This window comes from Mesoplodon mirus (assembly GCF_964341445.2).
Source record: "Mesoplodon mirus genome assembly, chromosome: 6".
Taxonomy (NCBI): domain Eukaryota; kingdom Metazoa; phylum Chordata; class Mammalia; order Artiodactyla; family Ziphiidae; genus Mesoplodon; species Mesoplodon mirus.
This window is the reverse complement of record NC_138982.1, coordinates 141,413,369-141,440,489: the sequence shown is the minus strand read 5'-3', so window position 1 is coordinate 141,440,489 and position 27,121 is coordinate 141,413,369. Positions and strand designations below refer to the sequence as shown.

General features: G+C 41.6%; 1 protein-coding gene across 2 annotated transcripts in view; it reads left to right on the top strand.

Moving 5' to 3' along the window:
* The first annotated feature begins 8,916 nt into the window (after positions 1-8,916).
* LCA5L (lebercilin LCA5 like) overlaps positions 8,917-27,121 on the top strand; it is a 38,710-nt gene continuing 20,505 nt past the window's right edge. The window contains exons 1-4 of one of the 2 annotated variants that reach the window (XM_082626236.1): positions 8,917-8,970; positions 10,521-10,586; positions 26,236-26,564; positions 26,802-26,956. In XM_082626236.1, coding sequence (XP_082482362.1) covers positions 26,246-26,564; positions 26,802-26,956 — 474 coding nt within the window. In that variant the 5' untranslated portion in view covers positions 8,917-8,970; positions 10,521-10,586; positions 26,236-26,245. Of the gene's footprint in view, positions 8,971-10,520; positions 10,587-25,864; positions 26,565-26,801; positions 26,957-27,121 lie in introns of those variants that run through there. The other variant, XM_082626235.1, reaches the window with a different exon arrangement.

Genomic DNA, 27,121 nt, shown 5'->3' with positions numbered 1-27,121 from the left:
TGAAGCCCTGCCTCTCCCACGAGCGGCCCAGGCACCTCGGGCTCTCCCCGCCATTGGCCAGGGAATATTTGGGGATCTGTCAGGAAAACAGTTGATTGGTTGATATAAGCAGCCGCTGGACCCTTTCCCTTATCACTTTGAAAGCCCGACAACAGTCCCTAAAAGGCAAGGCTGCGCTCCGCACCAATCAGAGACCTGCAGGGAGATGCCTTGGGCAGCGGGAGGTGGAGCCCGGGGTAGCAGAGGAGGAGAGAAGAGGAGGGAGGCGCTCCCCGGAGCTGGAAAAGCCCAAACAACACCAGCTCGGTGCCGGAGGGGGATTTGTTTACAGGGCTTTTGGCAGGCACACAGCATGGGTCAGAACAGCCACAGAAGCCTTTACCTAAATAAAGAGCGGCTTCCTTACTTTAAAGTTTTCTGGCAGATTAAAAAAAACCCAATGACCTTCAACTGGAGTCAGCTTTAATTAATCTCCACTTGAATTCTGTGATGCATATGTCATGCTTTATTATATTTTGCTTCAGATAAATTTCACTGAGCAAGAAAAATCAGGGGAGCACAGTGGGTGAAAATTTACTCAAGAAATTAAGTTTGCCATTAATACAAGTGATAGGCCATCCGGATCAGCAATAACGGTCTGTTACTAAAGATTGTTTTTAAAGGGTGCATGATTTTTATTCTTAAACCGCTCAGCAATGGCATCTAAGGTACAAAGAGTGTATTTTAATCAGAGAAAGGGGCATGCTAATTAAGCAATACTTAATAATTGTCAATATCATTTATGAATACTCACCTTTTACCACATTCAAGTCTACTCTGAGGAATACCTGGAAACTTAATGAAACCTTCAAACACAATTCCTATGGATAGAGTTAAAAAGGAAAAATAATGATTGTTTTGCACTGAAAAACAAAAATTCAATGAACTGTCATACAATAGATTCCTTTAGGAGTGGCCTGTTCCCAGTTTTCCCCCTTTACCACCTGTTTCTCCTAAAGAACAGAGGCTGACAAGCTGAGGACCGTGTCAGGTTTCACTGACATCCCCGACCAGGCAGGGAGGGCTGGCTTACAAGCAAATTGCTTCCACTGTTTTAGACATGTTGGGGGGAAGAAATGAATGATCTGTTTGTAACAGGCTCTCTCTCTGTCTTATTTGTATAGATAATTTGAATTGTGTTAAACATTAGAGGCGGGCTTCCCTGGTGGCGCAGTGGTTGAGAGTCCGCCTGCTGATGCGGGGGACGCGGGTTCGTGCCCCGGTCTGGGAGGATCCCACGTGCTGCAGAGCGGCTGGGCCCGTGAGTCATGGCCGTTGAGCCTGCGAGTCCGGAGCCTGTGCTCCGCAACGGGAGAGGCCACAGCAGTGAGAGGCCCACATACCGCAAAAAAAAAAAAAAAAAAAAAAAAGTTAGAGGCATTAAAAATCTACTAAGAAGCCCAAATGGTAGCCACCCCAGTCTCCTGGTGGGTTTCAAAGTCAAGATCACGGGCATGAGGGCAAAGGCGGGAGGGTATATTTAGTCCTCTTAAGATGGCTGAGTTTCTTGCTTATTTTAAGTCCCTGACTGCTCATGAAGGTCGTGGCTGTAAGATCCCAGGAGCGGGGAGGGATCATTAGGGTTTTGACCTCCAGCCCTTTCACCAGAGCCCAGGAGGTCTGGAGGCCTGTTCCCCTTCCCCTCAGGTAGGTGCCCTCCACGAAAGGTCACCCTGACCCTAGAATATAGCTCAGCTTCATTTAGATCAGGATGAATGGTTGAGATGACCCCGCAACAATTTAACTTAGGGCATGCAAAGTTTACTCCCCAAATTAGGTGAAGATGACTCATGGTTCCCCAAATTTAAGTCACAAGCAGTATAAATTTTATTTATTTTTTAACATCTTTATCCGAGTATAATTGCTTTACAACGTTGTGTGAGTTGGTGCTGTATAACAAAGTGAATCAGCTCTACGTATACATATGTCCCCATATCTCCTCCCTCTTGCGTCTCCCTCCCACCCTCCCTATCCAACCCCTCTGAGTCGTCACAAAGCACGGAGCTGATCTCCCTGTGCTATGTGGCTACTTCCCACTAGCTATCTATTTTACATTTGGTAGTGTATATATGTCCACGCCACTCTCTCACTTTGTCCCAGTAAACTTTATTTTAAAGCCCACCAAAGATTATAGGTCATTTTTGCTTTTCTTCTTTGCTGTATTTTCCAAAATTTCTACAGTGAGTATATACTTTTTTTTTTTTTAATGACGATTCTTTCAGCTTTTTTTTTTTTTTTTGAAGATGTTGGGGGTAGGAGTTTATTAATTAATTTATTTATTTTTGCTGTGTTGGGTCTTCGTTTCTGTGAGAGGGCTTTCTCTGGTTGTGGCAAGCGGGAGCCGCTCTTCATCGCGGTGCGCGGGCCTCCCACTATCGCGGCCTCTCTTGTTGCAGAGCACAGGCTCCAGACGCGCACGCTCAGTAGTTGTGGCTCACGGGCCTAGCTGCTCCGCGGCATGTGGGATCCTCCCAGACCAGGGCTCGAACCCGTGTCTGCATTAGCAGGCGGACTCCCAACCACTGCGCCACCAGGGAAGCCCCGAGTATATACTATTTTTGTCATACGAAATATTTTTTCAAACACCTTAGTCTTAAATCCACCACATGAGCATACTATTTTGCTGCAACTATTATTTAAGAAAGTAATAAGCTCTGTGTATTTCTTAATGCCTTTGTAAGTTAGTGACATAAACTGTAGCTCATGTGCCCTAGAGAATATACATCTGCTGATCGTATAGTATAACTGAGGAAGACCCTATGGGGCCTCCCTGGACAGATCCCTTCCCCCATATCCTCTGCCTGCCTCTTGTCTGTAGAAAAGCTATAATTATCTCAGGCCTCCCCTGAGCCACAAATCCTGGTTCAAGAATTAATGATTGAAAGGATGTGAACATGTAGTGACAAAAGTATCAGTTGGGCCAGGAGAACTGGTAACAATTTAAACAGTAAATCAGCCATGTGGCAGTCACAGAACCTTTAGTTCCTCCCTGAAGGACATAGATAACAGTATTTGATGCACATTCCTGAGCTGTTTTACAGATACTAAAGCCTCCACCAAATGGAAGAAGCTAACTGCATGGCGATGGTGAGCACGTAGCCCCCAGACCAACTGGAGCCTGAGGGTTGATGATGTTAACTCCTATGACACCATCCTGATGATTGGTTCCCTCACCACCAACCAATCAGATAACTGTGCACAAGCGGATCACCCACCCTACAGCACCCTCCTCCCTCACTTTACCCTTGAAAACACTTTCCTGAAACCCATCAGGAAGTTAGGGTTTTTCGACCATCAGTTGCCCACACTCCTTGTTTGGTGCCTACAATAAATCCTGCACATTCCTTCACACCTGCACACCACAACCCAGTAGATTGTCAGTAGATTGGCTTTACTGCACACAAGGCCAGAGGACCCAATACTGGTAACAACAGGGCAAAACCTACTTCAATCTTGACACCCCCTCCAGCTGCCTGTCCTAGGGAGAAACAAATTTCCTACTTGAAATAACAGCTAACAATTTTGAGGTGTTTGTCAAGCCAGACCTCTAAGGGCTTTGCATAAACCACTCCCTTAAACCACACAACAGCCCTAAAACCGGGTTCTATTACTATCCGTCCTAACCGGTGAGGACTTAGAATGGGAGATGAGGGAATTCCCTGGCAGTCCAGTGGTTAAGATTTAGCACTTTCACTGCCGAGGGCCTGGGTTCGATCCCTACTCAGGGAACTAAGATCCCACAAGCCTCGAGGTACGGCCAAAAAAAAAAAAAAAAAAGAATGGGAGATGATAGGAAAGGTAACGGTGTATCCAGGATTTGAACCCAACCCCGTTTATGTCCACACCACACCAGAAAAACTCCTGATTTCCTACACTCAAATTCCCAGTGCTCCTTTATTTCACTATGAATTACTTTTAGAAGTTTATCCTTTTAATAATGACCATGCAAATGTACAAATCAGAAAGTTGAAAACTCCAGCTGACACATCTTTTGTTACAGTGACATCAGTGACCTTCAAGATAATTTATAGGAATACAAAACATTCCAAATGAGTCTTAAAAGAAAGCTCAATGAATCTCCAACTTTGAAAATTCAATTCAGAAATAAGTTGTCTAGGGCTTCCCTGGTGGCGCAGTGGTTGAGAGTCCACCTGCAGATGTAGGGGACAGGGGTTCGTGCCCCAGTCCAGGAACATCCCACATGCCGCGGAGCGGCTGGGCCCGTGAGCCATGGCCACTGAGCCTGCGCATCCAGAGCCTGTGCTCCGCAACGGGGGAGGCCACAACAGTGAGAGGCCCGCGTACCACAAAAAAAAAAAAAAAAAAAGAAGTTGTCTAATCGACTGAAGATGCAAGAGGCTAATTATTTCAGATCTCTAATCTTTGATGTTAAAATCAAATAACAGTACTTTTAGATCTGACCTAATTTTTAACAGAATTTACTCTTGTTTTTAAACTTTATTGAGGTACAGTTCACAAATAAATTGTAAGATATTTAAAGTGTACATTGTGATGATTTGATATGTGTATACATTGTGAAAGGACGATTTGACATAATTTTAGTGATAAAAGTATGAGGTATTGGCTCCAAACTTTGCAGAGATCCTCGAGGGATCTTATAATAAATGATACCAGATGCTATGTTTCGTTTATTTATATAATTTTACAGGTAAAATAAAATGAGAAATAAAGGCTGGTTTTTATTCTTTTTTAATTTTTATTATTTTTTCCCTTATTTATATTATTTATTTATATTTTTATTATTATAACAGTGGTGACCACCATAGTAGCAGTAGTGGGTAGCATATTGTCCCCCCAAAATTCATGTTCCCCCACCAAACCTCAGAATGTGATCTTATTTGGAAACAGGGTCATTGCAGATGAAATCGGTTAAGGATCTTGAGATGAAATCATCATGGATTTCAGGTGGGCCCTAAATCCAATAACTGATATCCTTATAAGAAGAGGAGAAAACACACAGAGAGACACAGATAAAAACACTATGTGAAGACAGAGGCAGGGATTGGAGTGATGTGGCCACAAGCCAAGGAACACCAGGAGCCACCAGGAGATGGAAGAGGCAGGAAGGATCCTCCCCAGGAGACTTCAGAGGGAACACGGCCATGCTGACACCTTGATTTTGGACTTCGGTCTCCAGACCCATGAGAGAATAAATTTCTGCTGTCTTAAGCCATCAGTTCTGTGGTAATTTGTTACAGCAGCCTTAGGAAACTCATACAGAGCAATAAAGGCCTATGTTAATATGTAGTGTGATGGAGGTGACCACCATAATTACTAAAAGGCAGTTCTTCAGCTTCGTACAGTAAAGGCCTCTCCCCCTTTCATAACACACAGACAGGAAAGAAGCACCTCTTTCCAAGGCAGAAACAAAGGCTATAGACTGGAAAGAGCTAGCAAAAAAGAGAGGGAGAGGCCGTTCAGATGCGAAAGGACGTTCTGAGGAGCCTCCATCTTTCAGGTTCCTCCAGTCCTGAGAACCAGGGTTGGGATGTTCCCTTAATAATAAACAGCCACTTTTGGACTTCCCTGGTGGCACAGTGGTTAAGAATCTGCCTGCCGATACAGGGGACACAGGTTCGAGCCCTGGTCTGGGAAGATCCCACATGCTGTGGAGCAACTAAGCCTATGTGCCACAACTACTGAGCCCGCACACTACAACTACTGAAGCCCGCGCGCTTAGAGCCCGTGCTCTGCAACAAGAGAAGCCACCACTATGAGAAGCCCGCACACTGCAACAAAGAGTAGCCTCCACTTGTTGCAACTAGAGAAAGCCCACGTGCAACGAAGACCCAACGCAGCCAAAAATAAACAATAAATAAATTTATTAAAAATAATCATAATAATAAACAGCCACTTTTGTTACTGTCTTGGGAGCACCAGCAGCAATGAACCAGCCATCTTTCCATGAATGACAAGTCTAGGGCTGTACTTGTCTAATGTACATCCACTTGGAGATGGTGCCCAGCTCACCCACAACAAAAACCACTACCCACCTTATACGAATAACTCACACCCAAGGTTGTAGAAAAACATAACGCACCCAAATTAAGAGTGGGCACTCTAGGGTTTCCCTGGTGGCGCAGTGGTTGAGAGTCCGCCTGCCGATGCAGGGGACATGGGTTAGTGCCCCAGTCTGGGAAGATGCCACATGCCGCGGAGTGGCTGGGCCCATGAGCCATGGCCGCTGAGCCTGTGCGTCCAGAGCCTGTGCTGCACAACGGGAGAGGCCACAACAGTGAAAGGCCTGCGTACCACAAAAAAAAAAAAAAAAAAAAAAAGAGTGGGCACTCTAACAGGATAGGGAGAGGAGCAGGTGGTGATGGGACAGGAAAGCCTTGCCTGGCACCAACCCCTAAAAAGCCAGAATTAAATAGGGTCGGCTTGAATCCCACTCCTGGGCATATACCCAGACAAAACTATAACTGGAAAAGATACATGCACCCCTATGTTCATAGCAGCACTGTTTACAATAGCCAAGACATTGAAGCAACCTAAGTATCTATCGACAGATGAATGGATAAAGAAGATGTGGCACATATACACAATGGAATATTACTCAGTCATAAAAAAGAATGAAATAATGCCATTTGCAGCAACATGGATGGACCTAGAGATTACCATACTAAGTGAAGTAAGTCAGAAAGAGAAAGACCAATACCATACGCTATCACTTACATGTGGAATCTAAAATGCGATACAAATCAACATACCTAGGAAACAAAAACAGACTCACAGATATAGAGAACAGACTTGTGGTTGCTAAGTGGGAGGGGGGTAGGGGAAGGAAGGAATGGGAGTTTGGGATTAGCAGATGCAAACTATTATATATAGAATGGATAAGTAACAAGGTCTTACTGTATAGCACAGGGAACTATATTCAATATCCTTTGATAAGCCATAATGGAAAAGAATATGAAGAGGAATACATATATGTGTGTGTGTGTGTGTATATATATATATATATATATATATATATATATATATATATATATAACTGAGTCATTTTGCTGTAAAGAAGAAATTAACACAACATTGTAAATCAACTATACTTCAACAAAATTTAAAAGAAAAAGAAAAAACAGGGTCTGCTTGGAGATGCCCACTGCCCCCTATTACATAAAAACAAAATGAAAAAAACATAAGGGAAATGTGATAAATTTGAGCTACACAAATACAAGGTACACTATAAACAAAATTAAAAGGTAATTGACAAACTGAAGGAAATATCTGCAACATATACCATAGTCCGAGTTTTATAGAATGTCTAAAGTTCTAACAAATCAATTTTTACAAAGATGAACACCAACTGAAAAAGTGGGCAAAAGGCAAATCACAAAATAAGTACAAATGGTCGCTGAAAGTACGACAAAAATGCCTATCCTTCCTAGTAATCAAAGTTGTGAAAAAATCAAAGTAAGGTGTCACTTTTTTTTTTTTTTTTTTTTTTGCGGTACGCGGACCTCTCACTGCTGTAGCCTCTCCCGTTGCGGAGCACAGGCTCCGGACGCGCAGGCCCAGCTGCCATGGCTCACGGACCCAGCCGCTCCGTGGCATGTGGGATCTTCCCGGACCAGAGCACGAACCCGTGTCCCCTGCATCGGCAGGCAGACTCTCAACCACTGTGCCACCAGGGAAGCCCAAGGTGTCACTTTTTGACAATAACATGGGTATACTGTTTTTTTTAATTTTTAAATTTTATTTATTTATTTTTGGCTGCATTGTGTCTTCATTGCTGCACACAGGCTTTCTCTAGTTGTGGCGAGTGGGGGCTACTCTTTGTTGCAGCGCGTGGGCTTCTCATTGCGGTGGCTTCTCTTGTTGTGGAGCATGGGCTCTAGGTGTGTGTAGTTGTGGCACATGGGCTCAGTAGTTGTGGCGCACGGGCTTAGTTGCTCCGCAGCATGTGGGATCTTCCCGGACCAAGGCTTAAACCCGTGTCCCCTGCATTGGCAGGCAGATTCTTAACCCCTGCGCCACCAGGGAAGCCCCTACATGGGCATACATTTTTAAAAGAAATAAGATTATCCGCAAATGTGGATTAAGGATTGGAGACATTTGCCTGGAAGGCAAACTTTCGTGTATCTTCAGAAATCCTCAAAGTGAGCCTATCCTTTGATCCTTCAACTTCACATGTAGGAATTGATCCTAAGAAAACAGTTGGGGTGACCCCTAGGATTCATCTACAAGGACATTCAACAGGGCATTGATACAATGGGAGGGTGAGGAGGAAGAGGGAAGAGGAAAAAAAGAAATAATGTTAATGTTCGTTAATTATGCCTACGCATCACTGAAAACGCCTATGCAATCACTAAAAATCACCTATAATATTTATAGGTGATTTTTACTTTTTCTTGGTACTTTCCTGTACATGGTAACTTCTCTACACCAAACATGCATTGCTTTGTGATCAGATTTTCTTCCACCAAGAAATCCATCTTTATAAAGGTTAATAGAAGCGCTCTGCTCTTAGTCCACGGCCCTCCCAGGCTGGGAACTGGACATGTGCATCGGACTCAGATTCAAAACACCCGGTGCGCGGGCGAGAGCTACCGGGCGCGGGAAGGAACCGCGGGGTCAGTTCGCTCGGCCCGGGCGCGGCCAGGGCGCAGGCGGGACGCCGGGCGCCGAGGAGGGGCGGCTGGAGGCTTGTTTGTGAAAGTCTATGCAGCCAGCTGAGTTCACCCTCACGGAAGAGTCAGATGAGGCAGCCCTCACAACCCGACCCTGGATACCTGGACCGGGCAAGACGCGGTCCGGGGTGCGCGTGCGCGCAGGTCTCGCGGTCCCGCCTCTGGTTCCTCCCCTCCTGGCCGACCAGTCCCAGAAAGCCCCGCGCGCCGGTTTCCAGGGCGACGCGTCAGAGCCAGGAGGCCGCGGGGTTGGCGCTGCAGCGGCAGACGCGCGGAGCAGGTAACAGACCCGCTGCCGCCGCGCCCCGCAGCCGGAGGTCTCCGCCCTGCCCCAGCCGAGCCTCCTGCTAAACTTTCCGAGCCTTCTGGTGTCGCCCGGTCCCTCAGTCCTGGCCCCTGCCCAGCTTGGGCCTCGCTGCCTGGCTCTGGAGTTGGTAACGTAGGCGGGCCGTCAGGCCGCTTCCTCTTGCAAAGCGCGGCCTGGTGAAGAGCGGCCCTTGGCGTCCTTCTTCCCAGTTCAGACACTGTGACTGCGACCAGGCAACACACTCACAAGCCCACGCTGGCCCGGGGACCCGCGGACCCGCCCGCACGCGGACTGGCCGCTGGAGGCATTCGGGCAGGGGGCGGCCCCGAGCTGGCCCGGATACGGCCCGAGGGCGGGGCCCGGCCCCAGTCTCCTTACCCCGCCTTCCAGCCCCACCTTCTTCCAGCCCCGCCTTTTTCCAGCCCCGCCACGCTGGGGCCGATTTCACCCCTTCAACTTGGAGGCTTTCGCCGACATTTTTCTTTTATATCTGAATCTGATACCTTAAATTTTGCATCTGCCTGCTTGCTTTTGCTTTGTTTTTTCCTTCTAACCTTAGCGCTGACATTTCCCTAATCCCCATCCCTGGGAAACCTGAATCCTTTGCAGTGTCTTCTGTGTTTTTGTCCCTCACCCGCTCAACTCAGCCTTGGAGCCCTCTATCCACAATGTCCCGGTGGTGCTTTAACATTTCCTTGCCACACGTGTGCCAGCGGGTAAGTTTTCAGGCAAGTTTTTCACTGCCACACATGACCTTGAACTTTTTTTTTAATCTACCCTCACTTCCTAGGTGAATTCATCCAGTCTCATAGGCTCAAAACCCATCTAAATGCGAGTGAACCCCACATGTGTATCTCCAGTCCTGACCCTCCTCTGAACTTCAGACGCATGTCTGCCTGCTCATATCTCTGCTTAGATGTCTAAGGCATCTCCAGCACAGCAAGTCCAGAACATTCCCTCAAACCTGCTCCTCCCATGCTTTTACCCACCCCAGTTACTGGAAGCTATTCTCCCAAGTTGTCTGGGCATTAGTGTCCTCCTTGACTCCTGTTTTTCTCCCTCCCCACATTGTCTGTCAACACATCCTTCAGAACGTATCCAACGCCCACTGACAGCACCTGGTCCAGGCCTGGATTATTTCAGTAGCCTCCTAATTGGTCTCCCTGCCTTGAATATAGACAGCCTTATTCTGTTTTCTTTTTCTGTGTTATTTCATGTAAGTTTTTTTTTGAAGGATATGAATTTTATAGTTTCCATAGATAAAAATACAACATTTTTAGTACGCATTTTTGCGACTTTTAAACAAAGTAGACAAAGCTACATAAGCACCTTCAATTAAGCTAAAAATTGAAAGATGCCCTTTAGCATTCTGAGGTATATGACAGTGTCTCTGGAAAGAACTATGGCAAGAACTTTAAAACTGACTTTACGGAAGAATGAAAGAATTCTTCCAAGTGAGAAAAAAAGTCACGTAGGAATTTACGCTCTGTTTGTTCTGTATTCTTTCTTTTTTGGTTTTTTAGAGAAGCACCAAAAGAGGCAAATTGAAATGAAGACAAGTGAGCATTCCTACGCTGATCGCTTTGATAGTAAGTACCTGGGCGCTGATACTTCAGTCAGGCACAGAGTGAGGCAGTGATTGATATGACAGGTCCCTGCCCTCCGGGAGCTAATGGCCCCAGACACCTGTCCCCTTGCCAGTTGCAAACCCCCAGCCTCCGTTGTCTCTTTTTCCATCTAGTGAAACCCTGACGGACCAAAGTATAACGGTAGGGCAGCTGCAACTTGCAGAGGGACTATAGGATGTTCCGCTGTCCAGCCTCCCCTTGCCCTGTCACTTCATAGAGGCTCTTAAAGCCACCTGAGGGGAATCTCCTCCGTCTTCAGCTGCCACAACTGCAACCCCCCTGTGCTTTGGATCTCACCCCCTCCCACTTGCTGTCACTCTCGGCTGTCCATTCTCTCACCTGTGTCATCACCTCTTCCATCTTGACTGGCGCTTTCCCTCGGCTTTTAAACATGCTCAAGCCCTCCCATCACAAAAGAAACAGAAACAAACTCCCTTGACCTCAATTCTCTTTCATTTTCCAGTTATTGCTCAATTTCTCATCCCCCTTGACAGGCAAACTTTGGTAAAGAATTGCCGTATTCAGTGTATCCATTCCCTGCCTCTCATTCCTCAACCCGCTCCAGTCTGCCCTCCGCTCTCATCTCTGCACTAAAACCACTAATCAGACGTTCCCGACCACGTCTTGTTCAGTCTCTCAGCAGCACATAAGTTTGACGCTGCTGCTCCCCTCCCACTCGCGAAGCACTGTCTTCCCTGGGCTTCTGCAACCTCAGCCACGCCCAGCCTTCTGATCCTCCGGCTCCCATAGGTCCAGCTGCTGGGCAGCAGTGCCTCTTAATACCTCTCAGACCCCTGCAACTCAACACGCACGAGACCTGGCAGTCTCCCACCACCCCACCCACTGGGACCCCTTCCACCAGAAACCAGGATTCCTCCTTGACCTTTTCCCTCACCCCAGCATCCAGTGGGTCACCAAGCCCTGGTGACATTGTCCCCTGTGCATCTTTCACATCATCACGGGCACCTTGGTCCAAGCTCCCGCCTTCCTTCGTCCCGCCTCCTGCACCCGCTGCTCTCTGACTCTTCCCTCTTCTGTTCTCCCCCGCTGCAGCCAGAGTCACCTCTTCGGAAGGCAGCGCAGATCATCCCTTCCCCAGCCTCTCTCTCTTTTGCTTACTGCTAGCTGGCTGTTCCTCTTGGATGAAAGATGCAGACCATAAACATGCCTTCCAGTGACCCTGCAGCTGTTCACCCCACTGACCTCTGGAGCCCCATCTGGAACCGCTGGCCCTTGTCACGGGGCCCAGCCACAGGGGCCTCCTCTACGCGCCAGCCCTGGCACTGCCTTCTCTCTCTGCGCTGTTCTTCCTTCCCACCCTCCATTCCTCTTTGCCCAGTCAATTCCCACTGACCCTGCATATCTCAACCTAGAATGCACCGCTCTAGGGAAACTCCCAGGTCACTGCCTAGATCGGGCTTCTTTGCCATATGTCCTCACAGAGTTGTAGCTCTTTCCTTTAAAACACTTAGAACAGTCACTGTTGTGATTATTTAATTACCGACGTATTAGCTCCACGAAAACAGACACGTTTCTGTGTTCATTATACCCTCCACACCTCACACAGCTCCTGGCACGTGGTAAGCACTCAAATGTGTGTTGAAAGAATGAATGAAATGGACATTCGAATGTGTAACATCAAATGTGGGATATTTTCGTAGAATTTTATTAAAATAGACAGAGTGAAAATTCTAGTAAAAAAGAATCAGGTCAACACTGTAAATTAAAAAGAAATGTGGCAGTGGCCGGGAGGGGGAGCTAAAAGTTTACGCGTCTGTGAATGTAGCCCTAGAGCGTGGGCTCTTCCTGTAGCCCATGCAGTAGCTGCATTTGCCGCCACCTGGTGGGAGCAGAGAGGCACAGCTTCTAACCCTGAAGGCGCTGCCTTGGGAAGCTGAGTCTGGTGATGAATTTGAGCTCTTTGTCAAAACTCAATTAAATATATAAAATTGTTAAATAACCAAAACCTACATAACTTGTCTATAACCATCCAAACCTTGAATGGCACAATTCCATGTTATCCAATAATGCCTGAGATTTCTGATGTATATAGGTATATTTAATTGATGGACTTTCATGCCGGACTAAACCTTAAACGACATTGAAAACAGCAAATTTCGTACATTAAACCATTGAGGCCAGGCAGCTAGCTAGTACTGGCAGAGCTGGAACTATAACTCAGACGTCTCGCCACACAAGCCTTTTTCCTTCTGTAGCAATACTTCCTCTCTTAATTCCAGTGTTCATTCTTTTTTTTTTCGGCTGCATTGGGTCTTCGTTGCTGCGTGTGGGTTTTCCCTAGTTGTGGAGAGCCCGGGCTACTCTTCCTTGCGGTGTGTGGGCTTCTCATTGCGGTGGCTTCTCTTGTTGCAGAGCACGGGCTCTAGGCACACGGGCTTCAGTAGTTGTGGCACACGGGCTCAGTAGTTGTGGCTCGCGGGCTCTAGAGCACAGGCTCAGTAGTTATGGCGCACGGACTTAGCTGCTCCATGGCATGTGGGATCTTCCCAGACCAGGGATCGAACCCATGTCTCCTGCATTGGCAGGCAGATTCTTAACCACTGCGCCACAAGGGAAGTCCCCCAGTGTTCATTCTTAAACTTCCTTTCTTCAATATTAGAGCAACCACATTTCTGAAGCCAAAAATTGGGACACATCATCTTAAAAGTGGACACAGTGTTAGAAATTGTGTTCTTGAAAGCCTTGAGGTATGTGATCATCTTGCCTATTTTTATAACTATTTTTATAAGCTAAGGGAAGAGCTTTTCTGGTCATTTAACATTCTGCTGAACTTTAAGTCAAAGAGTTCAGGCCTTTTGTTCTGTAGGAAGACCCTCAACCTGGGTCTGGTCGGTGTCTCCCCCTGACCTGACTCAGGCCTGATCCTGGCAGGGAGACCACAGGAATGACCCTGTGCTCTTCTCAGTTTCCGGGAGGCACATGAGGTCCACCTGTCCCACTGGTGGTGCAGGCCTTGCTGACCCGTTGATGGTCAAGGTGTCTGCCAGGTTTCTCCACAAAGCCACCCTCTTTCCCTTTGTATTTGATTAGTATTATGCCAGATCCTTTTCCTTATCAGACTTATGTTCACTGGCCTTTAGCATCCACTGTCAAGTCCTGCCTGTTTCAGCTACCTCTCTGATAGCCATCAAACAGTCATTGTCCCTTTCAGCCATTCCTTGTACATTTATTAGCTGTCATTCTACCATGAGGAAGAGCTTTCTCTTCCTTTCTCTATTTATTTATTCATTTGTATTAGTATGGACTCATGGATTCCTTTCTTATTTAATAGGTTGTCATCTTATTTCATTCTTATATATTTTGATGCTCAAATTGTCCTAGATTTGATCAGTGAAAACTTCAAGTTGGCTTCTGTGTCCTTTTTCACATACCAGCATTATCTTGTACTTTGCCTGCCCCAAGCCTGGAATCATCCATTTCTCTGAGGAACCCTGATTCCCTTTAGTAGAGAATGGTATTTAGTGGCGAATGATGCTCAGTGTCCTCATTGTTACCGGGGTGTCATTGCTTCTAGGCCTTCAGCAGAGTTAGGAAAATTACCCCCCCACCCCCACACACACGCACACATGCACATATATGCATATAGATTGGTAACTAGCTATCCTTGTGTGTGTGCATATATATATATATATATATAATATATATAAAATGTGTGTATATATATATTAGCCCAATATTCCCTATTCTAATCGAACACCTCAGAGTTACTTCTAGACGTCCCCCTTTCTACGTAAGTAAAACCCTTTTAGGCAGAAATAAAGTTGTCTTCTATGATTATAATTATATTTATTTATTTCCTCAATTATCTTGTTTGCTCTGTGTAATTAATTTCCTGATCTTGCCGTTACCTGTCACCTTTTGTCACCCACACCCCCACACTTCTCCTCCCCACCCAGCCCTCTCAGCCTCCGGGCATGCCTCCACCAACGCCCCTGCGCAAGGGCCAGCCTTCTTGCTCTTTAAAATCCCCATCCTGAGAGTTTGATGAGAGAGTTTGCTCGTTTCTCCAGCTAGTTTTTCCAAAACCATCCCACCAGCTCCCCAGAGTTGGCGATCTTTCTCCTAGGTGTAGTCCAGACAAGGTATAGCAAGACGGTTTTGAGAGCGTTATTTCCCCAAAGCACGTGAAGTCATCCTCTTCATTGACTTCTTGAAGTTGATAATAGTATACGTTTCATTTACATGTTAATAGCCTGCTTTTAGTCTCATTTTGATTTATGATGTTTTTCATGATAATTTCTATTAGTCTCCTGTTGCTGCTCTAACAAATACCACAAACTCTGGCTTAAAACAACACAGATTTATTCTCTTATAGTTCTGGAGGTCAGAAGTCTGAAGTGAGTCTCATAAGGCTAAAAATTAAGATATCAGCAGGGTTGGTCCCTTCCAGGGACTCCAGGGGAGAATCCATTCCCTTGACTCTTAACAGCTTCTAGAACAGCCAGTATTTGGCCTGCGACCCTCTTCCTCCGCCCTCAGAGCCACAGCAGGGAAACATCTGTCTCTGCCTCTTCCTCCCTCATCACACTGCTATCTTCTGACTGACTCCCCCTGTGTACCTCTTATAAAGGTTTTTGTAATTGTATCAGGCCCACATGGATAAACCAGGATAATTCAGGATCATCTCCCCACCTCAATCAATATCCTTCAAGTGGTCATCTGCAAAGTTCCTTTTGCTCTATGCAGTTATCACATTGTGTTCATAGTCCTGGGGATTCACAGTTTCTAGGGATTCAGATGTGGACATCCTTCAGGGCAGGGGGCAGTATTCAGCCTAACACAGTACCAAATATGGCTTAAATCTTAAAACTAGGATTTTAACTCCTTTCTTTATGGCAGGTGATGAGCAACATGTAGACAGTGATTAGGAACATGACTTGGAGATCTTTGCATATCCACACATACAGAGATATATTTCAGTCTGATTTTTTAAACAACTATGCAGTATCATCATTACTATTAATCATGGGTACAATAACAATGTTTCATCCAATTTTTTAATTTTTGCCATTCTGATAGGTGAAACTGGAATCTAATTCTTTTCATTGGCATTTCATTAATTAAGAGCAAGTTTGAAATACATTTTATATATATTTTTGGTTGTCTATGTTGCTGTAATGTGCTTGTTCTGTTATGTGTTCATACCCTTTGCCCATTTTACTTATGGAGTATCATAAGAGTTCTTTGTAAGTTAAGGAATTAGCTCTTTGTCATATGTGTTGAAAATAGTTTTCTCAGTTTCTGAAGTGCCTTTTAACTTTATGATTTTTTTTGTTATAAAGAAGTTTTAAATTTTTATATATGCATCCAAAATAAGAGCACTTAAATACATAACAGAAATAAAGGGAGAAATTGACAGCAACACAATAATAATAGGGGACTTCAACACTCCACTTACATTGATGCACAGATCATCCAGACAGAAAATCAATAAGGAAATTCTGGCTTTAAATGACATATTAGAACACACATATATAGATAGATTTTTTTTTCGGGGGGGGTGCTTTTTCCATCCAAAAGCAGCAGAATACACATTCTTTTCACATGAACATGGGACATTCTTCAGGACAGATTACATACTAGGCTACAAAACAAGTCTCAGTAAATTTAAGAATATTGAAATATATCAAGCATCTTTTCTGAATGCAATGCTATGAGACTAGAAATCAACTGCAAGGGGAAAAAAATGGCAAAAAAACAAACACACGGAGGCTAAATAATATGCTAAAAAACAAGTCTCAGTAAATTTAAGAATATTGAAATATATCAAGCATCTTTTCTGAATGCAATGCTATGAGACTAGAAATCAACTGCAAGGAAAAAAAAATGGCAAAAAAACAAACACACGGAGGCTAAATAATATGCTACTAAACAACCAATGGATCACTGAAGAAATCAAATGAGATATAAAAAAAATACCTGGAGACAAATGAAAGCAAGAACACAAGGATCAAAAATCCATGGGATGCAGCAAAAGCAGTTCTAAGAGGGAAGCTTATAGCAGTACAAGCTTACCTCAGGAAACAAGAAAATCTCATATAAATAACCTAACCTTACATCTAAAGGAACTAGAGAAAGAAGAACAAACAGGACCCAAAGTTAATAGAAGGAAAGAAATCATTAAGATCAGAGCAGAAATAAATAGAGACTAAAAAAACAATAGAAAATATCAATGAAACTAAGAGCTGGTTCTCTGAAAAGATACAAAAAATTGACAACACTTTAGCCAGACTCATCAAAAAAAAAAAAAGAGGGCCTGAATCAATAAAATCAGAAATGAAAAAGAAGTTACAATTGACACCACAGAAAAACAAAGGATCATAAAAGATTACTACAACCAACTATATCCCAATAAAATGTACAACCTAGAAGAAATGGACAAATTCCTAGAAATGTACAGTTTCCCAAGACTGAACCAGGAAGAAATAGAAAATATGAACAGACCAATTACAATTTCATTAGTAATGAAATTGAAGCAGAAATAATAATAATTTTTTAAAACTTTCAACAAACTAAAGTCCAGGACCAGATGGCTTCACAGGTGAATTTTACCAAACATTAGAGAAGAGTTAACACCTATGCTTCTCAAACTATTCCAAAAAATTGAAGAGGAAAGAATGTTTCTGAACTCATTTTACAAGGCCAGCATCACCCTGATACCAAAACCAGACAAAGATATCACCAAAAAAAAAAAAAAAAAATTATAGGCCAATATCACTGATGAACATAGATGCAAAAATGCTCAACAAAATATTAGCAAACCAAATCCAACAATACATTAAAAGGGTCATACACCATTATCAAGCAGGATTTATCCCAGGGATGCAAGGATGATTCAATATCTGCAAATCAATCAATGTGATACACGACATTAACAAATTGAAGAATAAATACCATATGACCATCTCAGTAGAAGCAGAAAAAGCTTTTGACAAAAGCTAACATCTATTTATGATCACAAAAAACAAAACCCTCCAGAGAGTGAGTATAGAGACCCAATATAATAAATGCTATATATAACATAATAAATTATATATATATATATATATATATATATATATATATATATATATATATATATATATACAGTCCACAGCTAACATCATACTCAATGATGAAAAGCTAAAAGCGTTTCCCCTAAGATCAGGAACCAGACAAGGATGCCCACTCTCGCCACTTTTATTCAACATAGTGTTGGAAGTCCTAACCACAGAAATCAGACAAGAAAAAGAAATAAAAGGAATCCAGATTGGAAAGGAAGCAGTAAAACTGTCTCTGTTTGCAGATGACATGATACTATACATAGAAAATCCTAAAGACACCACCAAAAAACTCCTGGAACTCATCGATCAATAAAGTTGAAGGATACAAAATTAATATACAGAAATCTGTTGCATTTCTATACACTAACAACAAGCTATCTGAAAGAGAAATTAAGGAAACAGTCCCACTTACCATCACATTAAAAAGAATAAAATACCTAGGAATAAACCTACCTAAGGAGGTAGAAGACCTGTACTTGGAAAACTATAAGACACCAATTAAATATACTGAAGATGACGCAAACAGATGGAAAGATATACTGTGTTCATGGATTGGAAGAATTAATATTGTCAAAATAACCATCCTACCAAAGGCAATCTACAGATTCAATGCAATCCCTAGCAAAATACCAAGGACACTTTTCACAGAACTAGAACAAATAATTTTAAAATTTGTATGGAGGCACAAAAGACCTCAAATACCCAAAACAATCTTGAGAAAGAACAGAGCTGATGGTATCACACTCCCTGACTTCAGACTATACTACAAAGCTACATTAATCAAAACAGTATGGTACTGGCACAAAAACAGCCACATAGATAAATGGAACAGAATAGAGAGCCCAGAAATAAAACCATGCACTTATGGTCAACTAATCTAAGACAGAGGAGGCAAGAACATACCATGGAGAAAAGACAGCCTCTTCAATAAGTAGTGCTGGGAAAACTGGACTGCTCCATGTAAAAGAATGAAATTAGAGCATATTCTAACACCATATACAAGAATAAACTCAAGGGTACACTAATATGTATAAAACAGATAAGTAATAAGAACCTGCTGTATAAAAAAATAAATAAAATTTTTAAAATAAATAAATAAATAAACTCAAGGGACTTCCCTGGTGGTCCAGTGGTAAAGAATCTGCCTTCCAATGCAGGAGACATGGGTTTGATCCCTGGTTAGGGAACTAAGATCCAACATGCCACGGGGAAACTAAGCCCAGGCACCACAACTACTGAGCCCACACAACTCAACTAGAGAAACTGCGTGCCACAAACTACAGAGCCCACGTGCTCTGGAGCCTGCGTGCCACATCTAGAGAAGAGAAAAGCCGCATGCCACACCTAGAGAGAAGCCTGTATGCTGCAACAAAAGATCCTGCATGCCTCAATGAAGATCCCGTGTACCACAACTAAGACCCAACACAGCCAAAAAAATAAATAAATAACAAATAAATCTTTAAAAAATAATAAAAATAAACTCAAAATGGATTAAAGACCTAAATGCAAGACTGGAAACCATAAAACTCCTAGAAGAAAACATAGGTGGGATGCTTTTCTTTTTTTGACCGCACCATGCAGCATGTGAGATCTTAGTTCCTGGACCAGGGATCGAATCTATGCCCCCCTGTAGGAATTGCAGAGTCTTAACTACTGGACCACCAAGAAGTCCAGGTGAGGCACTCTGACATAAATTGTAGCAATATTTTTTTTGATCTGTCTCCTAAGGCAAAGGAAACAAAAACAAGAATAAACAAGCGGAACCTAATTAAACTTAAAAGCTTATACACAGCCAGGGAAGCCACTGACAAAACAAGAAGACAACCTACGGACTGGGAGAAAATATATGCAAATGATGTAACCTATAAGGGGTTAATATCCACAATATATAAACAGCTCATACAACTCAATGTCAGAAAAACAAACAACCCCATTAAAAAATGGGCAAAAGATCTGAATAGACATTTCTTCAAAGGAGATATACAAATGGCCAAAAGGCACATGAAAGATGCTCAACATCATTAATCATCTGAGAAATGCAAATCGAAACCACAATGAGATATCACCTCATGCCTGTTAGAATGGCTATGATCAAAAAGACCATAAATAACAAATGTTGGGGAGGATGTGGAGGAAAGGGAGCCCTTGTGCATGGCTGATAAAAATGCAGGTTGGTGCAGCCACTGTGGAAAACAGTATGGAATTTCCTCAAAAAAACAAAAAATAGAACTACCACATGACCCAGCAATTCTATTCCTGGGTATATATCTGAAGAGAATGAAAACATGGATTCAAAAACATACATGCACCACAATGTTCATAGCAGCCTTTTGTACAATAGCCAAGATTTGGATGCAGCTTAAGTGTCCATTACCAAATGAATGGATAAAGAAGGTGTGGTATATATGTGTGTGTATACACACACACACACACACACGCACACATATACATATACATGGAATACTACTTAGTCATAAAAAAGAATGAAATATTGCCATTTGCAGCAACATGGATGGACTTGGAGGTTTTTATGCTAAGTAAAATTAGACAGAGAAAGACAAATATTGTATGGTATCACTTATATGTGGAATCTAAAAAATAAAATAAACTAGTAAATGTAAGAAAAAAGAAACAGACTCACAGATATAGAGAACAAACTAGTGGTTATGAGTGAGGAGAGGGAGTGGAGAAGGGACAAGTGAGGGGTAGGTGATAAGTACAAATTATGATGTATAAAATAAATAACCTACAAGGCTATATTGTACAGCACAGGGAATATAGCCAAAAATTTATAATAACTATAAATGGAGTATAACCTTTAAAAATTGTGAGAATCACTATGTTGTACACATGAAACATATAATATTGTAAATCAACTATACCTGAATAAAAAAACTTTAAAAAAATTTTATGCAGCCATTTTTACTAATTGTTTCCTTTGTGGTTTGTGAGCTTTATTTCTTACCACACTCCATGTTTTCTTTTAAGATTTGTTTTTAACATTTACATTTTAAATTCATCTAATATTTAAGTGTAAGAAATGTAATAAGAATTCACTTTTGTTCTGATTTCCAGACAGATGTCTAGCCTGTTGCCGCACACCATCATTTCTTGGAAGTCTGCTTTTCTCCACCTTTATCTTATACTAGGTTTCCATATGTATTTGTTTCTGTTTCTGAACTCTTTATTACATTATATTGCTCTATCTATTCAAGCACTATTATCAGGCTCTTTTAATGACTATAGCTTTATATCACAATATCTGATAGAGGTAGTCCCTTCTCATCATTTTTTTTAAATCCTTTTGTTCTCATGTATTTTTCATATTCATAATTATATGAATTTAGTATGATCTTGTCAAGTTTCCAAAAAAAATTACCCTTGACATTTTTACTAGGAATACTGTGATTACGTACATTAAATTAGGGAGAAATTACATCTTTATCACCTTGGTCCTTCTTATATAAGAACACTATATGTCTTTCCACTTACATAAATCTTCTTTTATTTCTTTCAGTAGTTTAAAAGTTTTTTTCATATTATTTGTATTAAACTTGTATCAGATGTTTTAAATTTTTAGCTGATATATAGTAGGTGGGATCTTTTCATCTATTTTCCAAGTCATTTCATTTAACATATAGAAAAGATTGATTTTTATATCCATTTAATAGCCAATAGTTTTATTGAATTCCCTTTATTTTATACTGTTGTATGGGGTTTTATAAGTTTAAAATCATGTTACCTGAACATAATAAATGATTTGCCTTTTCTTTTCCAATATTTATACATGTTATTTCTTTCTCAAGTCTAATTTCATTGGCTAGTACCTCCAGAGCAATATTAATTAGCAGAAGTGATCATTGGTATCTTTATCTAAATCCTTACAGCAATGTAAATTAATGGTTCACTGTTAAGCATGAGATTAGCTTTTATTTTGAGATATGTATTAATATTTCTTTATCATATTGGGAAAGCATTCATTTAGGGCATTTTGTGTTGGGTCAGCACTAGTGAGAAGTTTTTCAGGAGTAATGGATATGGAGAAAGGACTTAAGAAGCATAGAGGCACCCTGAACATTCATTTATTTAGTCAATCTTTATTGAACACATTATTTCCCAGGAACTCCTCTAGGCACAGGGGATACAGCAGTAGACAAAACAGTCAAAAATACTGCCATTATGAAGCATACAATTTAATTGAGAAGTCGGGCAACAAATCAGATGAATAAGTAAAATATGTATGAAATTAGACTAGTGATATGTTCTAAGAGGAAATATAAAGTGGGAAAGAGAATAAGAAGTGTTGAGAATGGGTGAGAAAAGAGGGAAAACTTGTAAGTCAAGCTACCGTTTCCCACGAAGCAGGACTGAGAATACAGTTAAGAATACAGTTACCTACCCACACAATAATTTGGGTTGGGAAACATAGTTGTAACCACTTTTTGAAAACTAAATGGTCCCTATAAATTAATTATAACTTCACTACAGAATATTTACCTTTAAGAATTAGGATTTTCTGGTTGTAATAAAAGCCAAGAATCTGACAATTTGTGAGACAGGTTGTTGAGTCAGAAGGATACATTTCAGTACATAATACTAAAGTCTATCAATATCAGTGCTTCTAAGATAAGATCCAGTGCCCACCAGTAGTACCTGTTGCTTTCAGGCAAGTAACACATAATCCAAAAACTTTCATTATTCATATTCAAATTTTTATTAGAAAGAAAGAACATGCAGGTGGGCCACACGATCTTTTGTTTTGTGCCCCAAATTTTGAGACGCACTGCTCTGCTGTGGCCCCTTCAAATCTTATTTCTGCAGGACTGTTTGATAACTACAACCAAGAATTTCCCAATCAACTGCTAATAACTGATTCACCTTGATAGAGAGAAAGCCTTATAGTGTGTGAAGTATAAAGCAATCCATATGCAAATGAATATATATAAATTAATACTGGTTCAAAACTTTTAACTTCCTATTATATAAATGTTTATTGATGAGCTCTTAACATTTGCCTTTTGTAATATCATTCTAGGTTTCTTGAAATGTATTATTTTTTTTAGTATAAATTTATTTATGTTTATTTAATTTTGGCTGCATTGGGTCTTCGTTGCTGCACGCGGGCTTTCTCTATTTGTGGCGGGCAGGGGCTACTCTTCGTTGCGGTGCGCGGGCTTCCCATTGCAGTGGCTTCTCTTGTTGTGGAGCACAGGCTCTAGGCACATGGGCTTCGGTAGTTGTGGCTCACGGGCTCAGTAGTTGTGGCTCGCAGGCTCTAGAGTGCAGGCTCAGTAGTTGTGGCACACTGGGCTTAGTTGCTCCAAGGCATGTGGGATATTCCCAGATGAGGGCTTGAACCCATGTCCCCTGCATTGGCAGGCGGATTCTTAACCCACTGAGCCACCAGGGACGTCCCTGAAATATATTATTTTCTTAGAAAGAGACCAAAGAATGTCAGAAAACACTACCCTGGAAACTTCATAAATATTACAGTGTGAAGAACCCTCCACTCAGGACATAAAGTTGATTTTTCATACATCTTAGGAACATTTGGTAAAGAACGGCAGGTACGCATTAATTCATTTTAAAACATTTTTGCATGTGTTTAGTTTTTGGTCCACCTTGTTGTAAAAGCAGAATTGAAGGCAACTACACAACACTGTAGTATTCAGAATTATTCAGATGTATATCTCGATCTTGAACATTCTCATTTCTCATTCTATAACTAAATGAATGTGATATACAAACTTACTGTATTTATAAGCAGCCACCCCTTTTCACCATGGTGCATTCCAGAAAAAACATATCATCAACAGGGTCACATTTTTCCATTAGGTTTTTAACTGTGGGTTGTATTCCTGAGTCATACACAACAGCAAAGAAACTACTATAAACTCTATAATGATAGCAATATAGTGAAATCATGCTTCAAGTGCAATTAAATGGGCACTGCTATACTGTAAACACTAATTGTTTAAAATATAAATGGTGCCGAAAATCTGAACTATACACTATCATAAATTTGATATCAAAAACTGGTATGCTAACTATATAGTGAGCATTAATTACATAATTACTAAATTTATTTTCAAATCCTTGAAGGCAGAGTTTGCCTTTTTTCCTAACCCCAGTGCCTGGCAGACACTAAATAAATGACTTTTGACTGAACATTTTAAATTAATTAATTAATCAATTAATTAAAAAGAACATTAGATGGTTGGCTTAAAGCCTAGATTTTTAAATAATACACCACATAATCAGAAATCCATATATGTGGAGCCTGCTTACTTTTTTATTGATAACAATGTGGTGTAGCCTACTTATATTAATACAAATATACTCTACAACAATTTAATCAACTTAAAGGTAGTTATAGGCATGATACTAGTCCTCTATCAATTTTTAACAGATCAATGAGAAAACTACCATTTAACAGACGGAACATTCCAGAGAGCTGCTTGATATATGCTTTCAAGGTACATGCTGACTAGGAATAGCCAAAAATCAAACTTGGTTTTACTTTGCTGATGACTCTCAGATTCAGTTTCATGAATTAGAATGGAATTCTCACAGGTGAACCCAAACAAACCCATATCCCAGTTATATAGGTAGAAATTTTAGAACAGTTCTGGGTCCTGGGACTTTCAGAATTCTAAAAATGTTCTCTCTTGGGGGACTTACCTGTGGTCCAGTGGTTAAGAATCTGCCTTTCTATGCATGGGATGCAGGTTCGATCCCTGGCCTGGGAACTAAGATCCCACAGGCCTGGGAACTAAGATCCCACATGCCTCGGGGCAACTAAGCCTGTGAGCCGCAACTAAGACCTGACACAGCCAAATAAATTAAAAAAAAAAAAAAAAAAAGTTCTCTCTCTCTGGTGGGTATAATTTGTGTTAAGCCCAAGTAACTCTTTTGGAAACTGAACCACTCTGGGAAGATACATCTGAGTGTATGAGTGACCTACACCTGTGTAACAAATCACCCCAAAATTTAACAGCTTAAAACAACAGTGTGGTCGGCCACCACTCCAAAAAACTACTTCGATAAGATCATGATTTTATTAAAATTAATGGATTAGAGATAGAGAAAATATGGCATTATATAGATTTTTTCAAAACTAAGTAAATACACATTCTAGAAAGCATCTATTAACCTAAATAAACTAAGTTGTTTAGCATAAAATCCCATTCCATTTTTCTGCAAGATCACTGTTGGTTTCATAACCTCCTGGGATCGATTCACACGGAAGTTTGCTGTTTTATAAGTCTGTCTCCCGTTCTCAAATGAACACCTACTGGCGGAAAAAACAGCAACAAACGTTTTTTATCCGGTGGGTCAGGAATCCGGGCACAGCTGTGTCCTTTGGCTCAGGATGTCTGGCAAGGCTGCTTCAGCATGTCGGCTGGGGCTGCAGTTACCTCCAGACTCGGGGGGAAGTTCCAAGCTCACCCGAATGGCTGGTGGTAGGATTCCGCTCCCGCAGCCCGCTCGACAGAGGGCCTCAGGTCCTCCCTGGCTGTGGGCCTGAGGCCTCAGTTTCCTGCCATGTGTGTTTCCCCGTGGGTCAGCTTACAATACGGCAATTGGCTTCCATCAATGTGAGCAAATGAGAGAAAAAGTGAGGGTGATTACGAAGGAAGTCAGAATCCTTTAGTTACCTTACCTTGGAAGTGACACCTGAGTCACACTCGAGGGGACGGGATTATACCAGGAAGTGGGAGTCAGCGGAGGCCCTTAGAAGCTACCCCCCACGCTGTGTGCGTTCCAAAGACAACCTCAGAAAGGTACGTGATAACTCCCTTCTTTATCACTCTCTAGGGAAGGAAAAGTGACTGACTACACATGGAGGAATCACCTGGTTGTTTTCCCAGCTGAATGAATGTCTGCAGTTAGGTGACCCTCAGCATCTGGTAGACAAGAGTGAGGTGCTACTTTTGCCTCTTGATAACCAGTGGAGAGGGCTTCGTACCTTCCAGACAGTGCCTGATCACCCTTTCCCAAAGCCAAACACAGTTCAGACTGAGTCTAAGGAAGCTCAAAGTGGTTCTTACAGAAAGATTCAGGAATAGAACTGGTTTGGGAACTTAAAGCATTCTTTTTTTGTTCTAGCATGTATATATATATATATATATATATATATATATATATATATATATATATATGTATGTATGACTGAATCACTTTTCTGTACACCTGAAACTAACACAACATTGTAAGTCAACTATACTTCAATTAAAAAAAAAAAAAACAGCCAGCCTTAGAGAATGAGACTGTAATTCACTAACTTTTAAATTGTTGTCATTGTTGTTACCTGATGTGAACTTTATATTTCCTGTGAATATAATCTCCCCAAAGCCCAGTCTCAGGAGTCTTACATTTTAGGTAGAAAAAAATATAAAAACCAAACTGAAAATTTTTCCAGAAAACACTTCAAAATAACGTGTTGCTTTGTATTCCTAATTATTCATTTATAGTTAAATATATTAAAGCACAAGTTCATTTCAATGTCAATAGCTATAAATCTAAAAATACTTTTCTTCTATTAGGTTGTTTACTATGTCATTGGCTGATCTAACAGAAACAAATCTAGATGGACATTTCCCCAGTGTGGCCTTAGAAAATGGCAGGAGGTCTGCAAAATGCCAGAGCAGCAGCCCAGGTTTTCCCAGGAACAGCAACGATTCCGACAAGAGTGTTGATTACAGCAGATCTCAGTGTTCCTGCAGAAGTTCAAGTTCTCACTACGATTATTCAGAAGACTTTCTCTCTGAATGTTCAGAAACCACGGCTAAAAAGAATTATTTAGAGAAGCCTGTAGTAAAAGAAAAAAAGGAGAAGAAAAAGTATAATGTTTCTAAAATCTCCCAACCTAAAGGTAAGAAGCAAAATTTCCCAACCAAGACCAAACTTCTGGTTATAATGACATTGTTATTTAATGCACTACTATCTGAAGTGGTCCATATTCAGTTTTATTGTTTTCCCAGATTGTAAATTATAAACATTATAAGTGAATTTTCATAGAAGGAATGGGAAATAGAGAAATTAAGGATAATTACAAAATAACAGAAAGTTAGGCTTAAAACATAAAGCCTAGCCCTCTTGCCGTTTTTAGTTAACAGGTGGACTTGTTACAGAATACCACAGTACTTGGAATTCACTGGCCTCTTGCCTTTCATCTCAGCTGAAGAACCAAGGTCTCAGTCACCAGTGAAATGTAAATATCTGTCTCAGCACCCCAGGAAGATGGTCTTCGCGTCCATCTTCCTGGTGAGGCAAACTGGCAAAGATGCACTTTAGAAACAAGGATGGTTCAAAAGGCTGTTAATAATGCCATTTCCTTGTGGATTTTAAAAGTACTCCATCAGCTCCTAACTATCCAAACTGGGATTAGCTTTGCAACATCCTAGACCTCTTCACTCCCCGCCCCCTGCC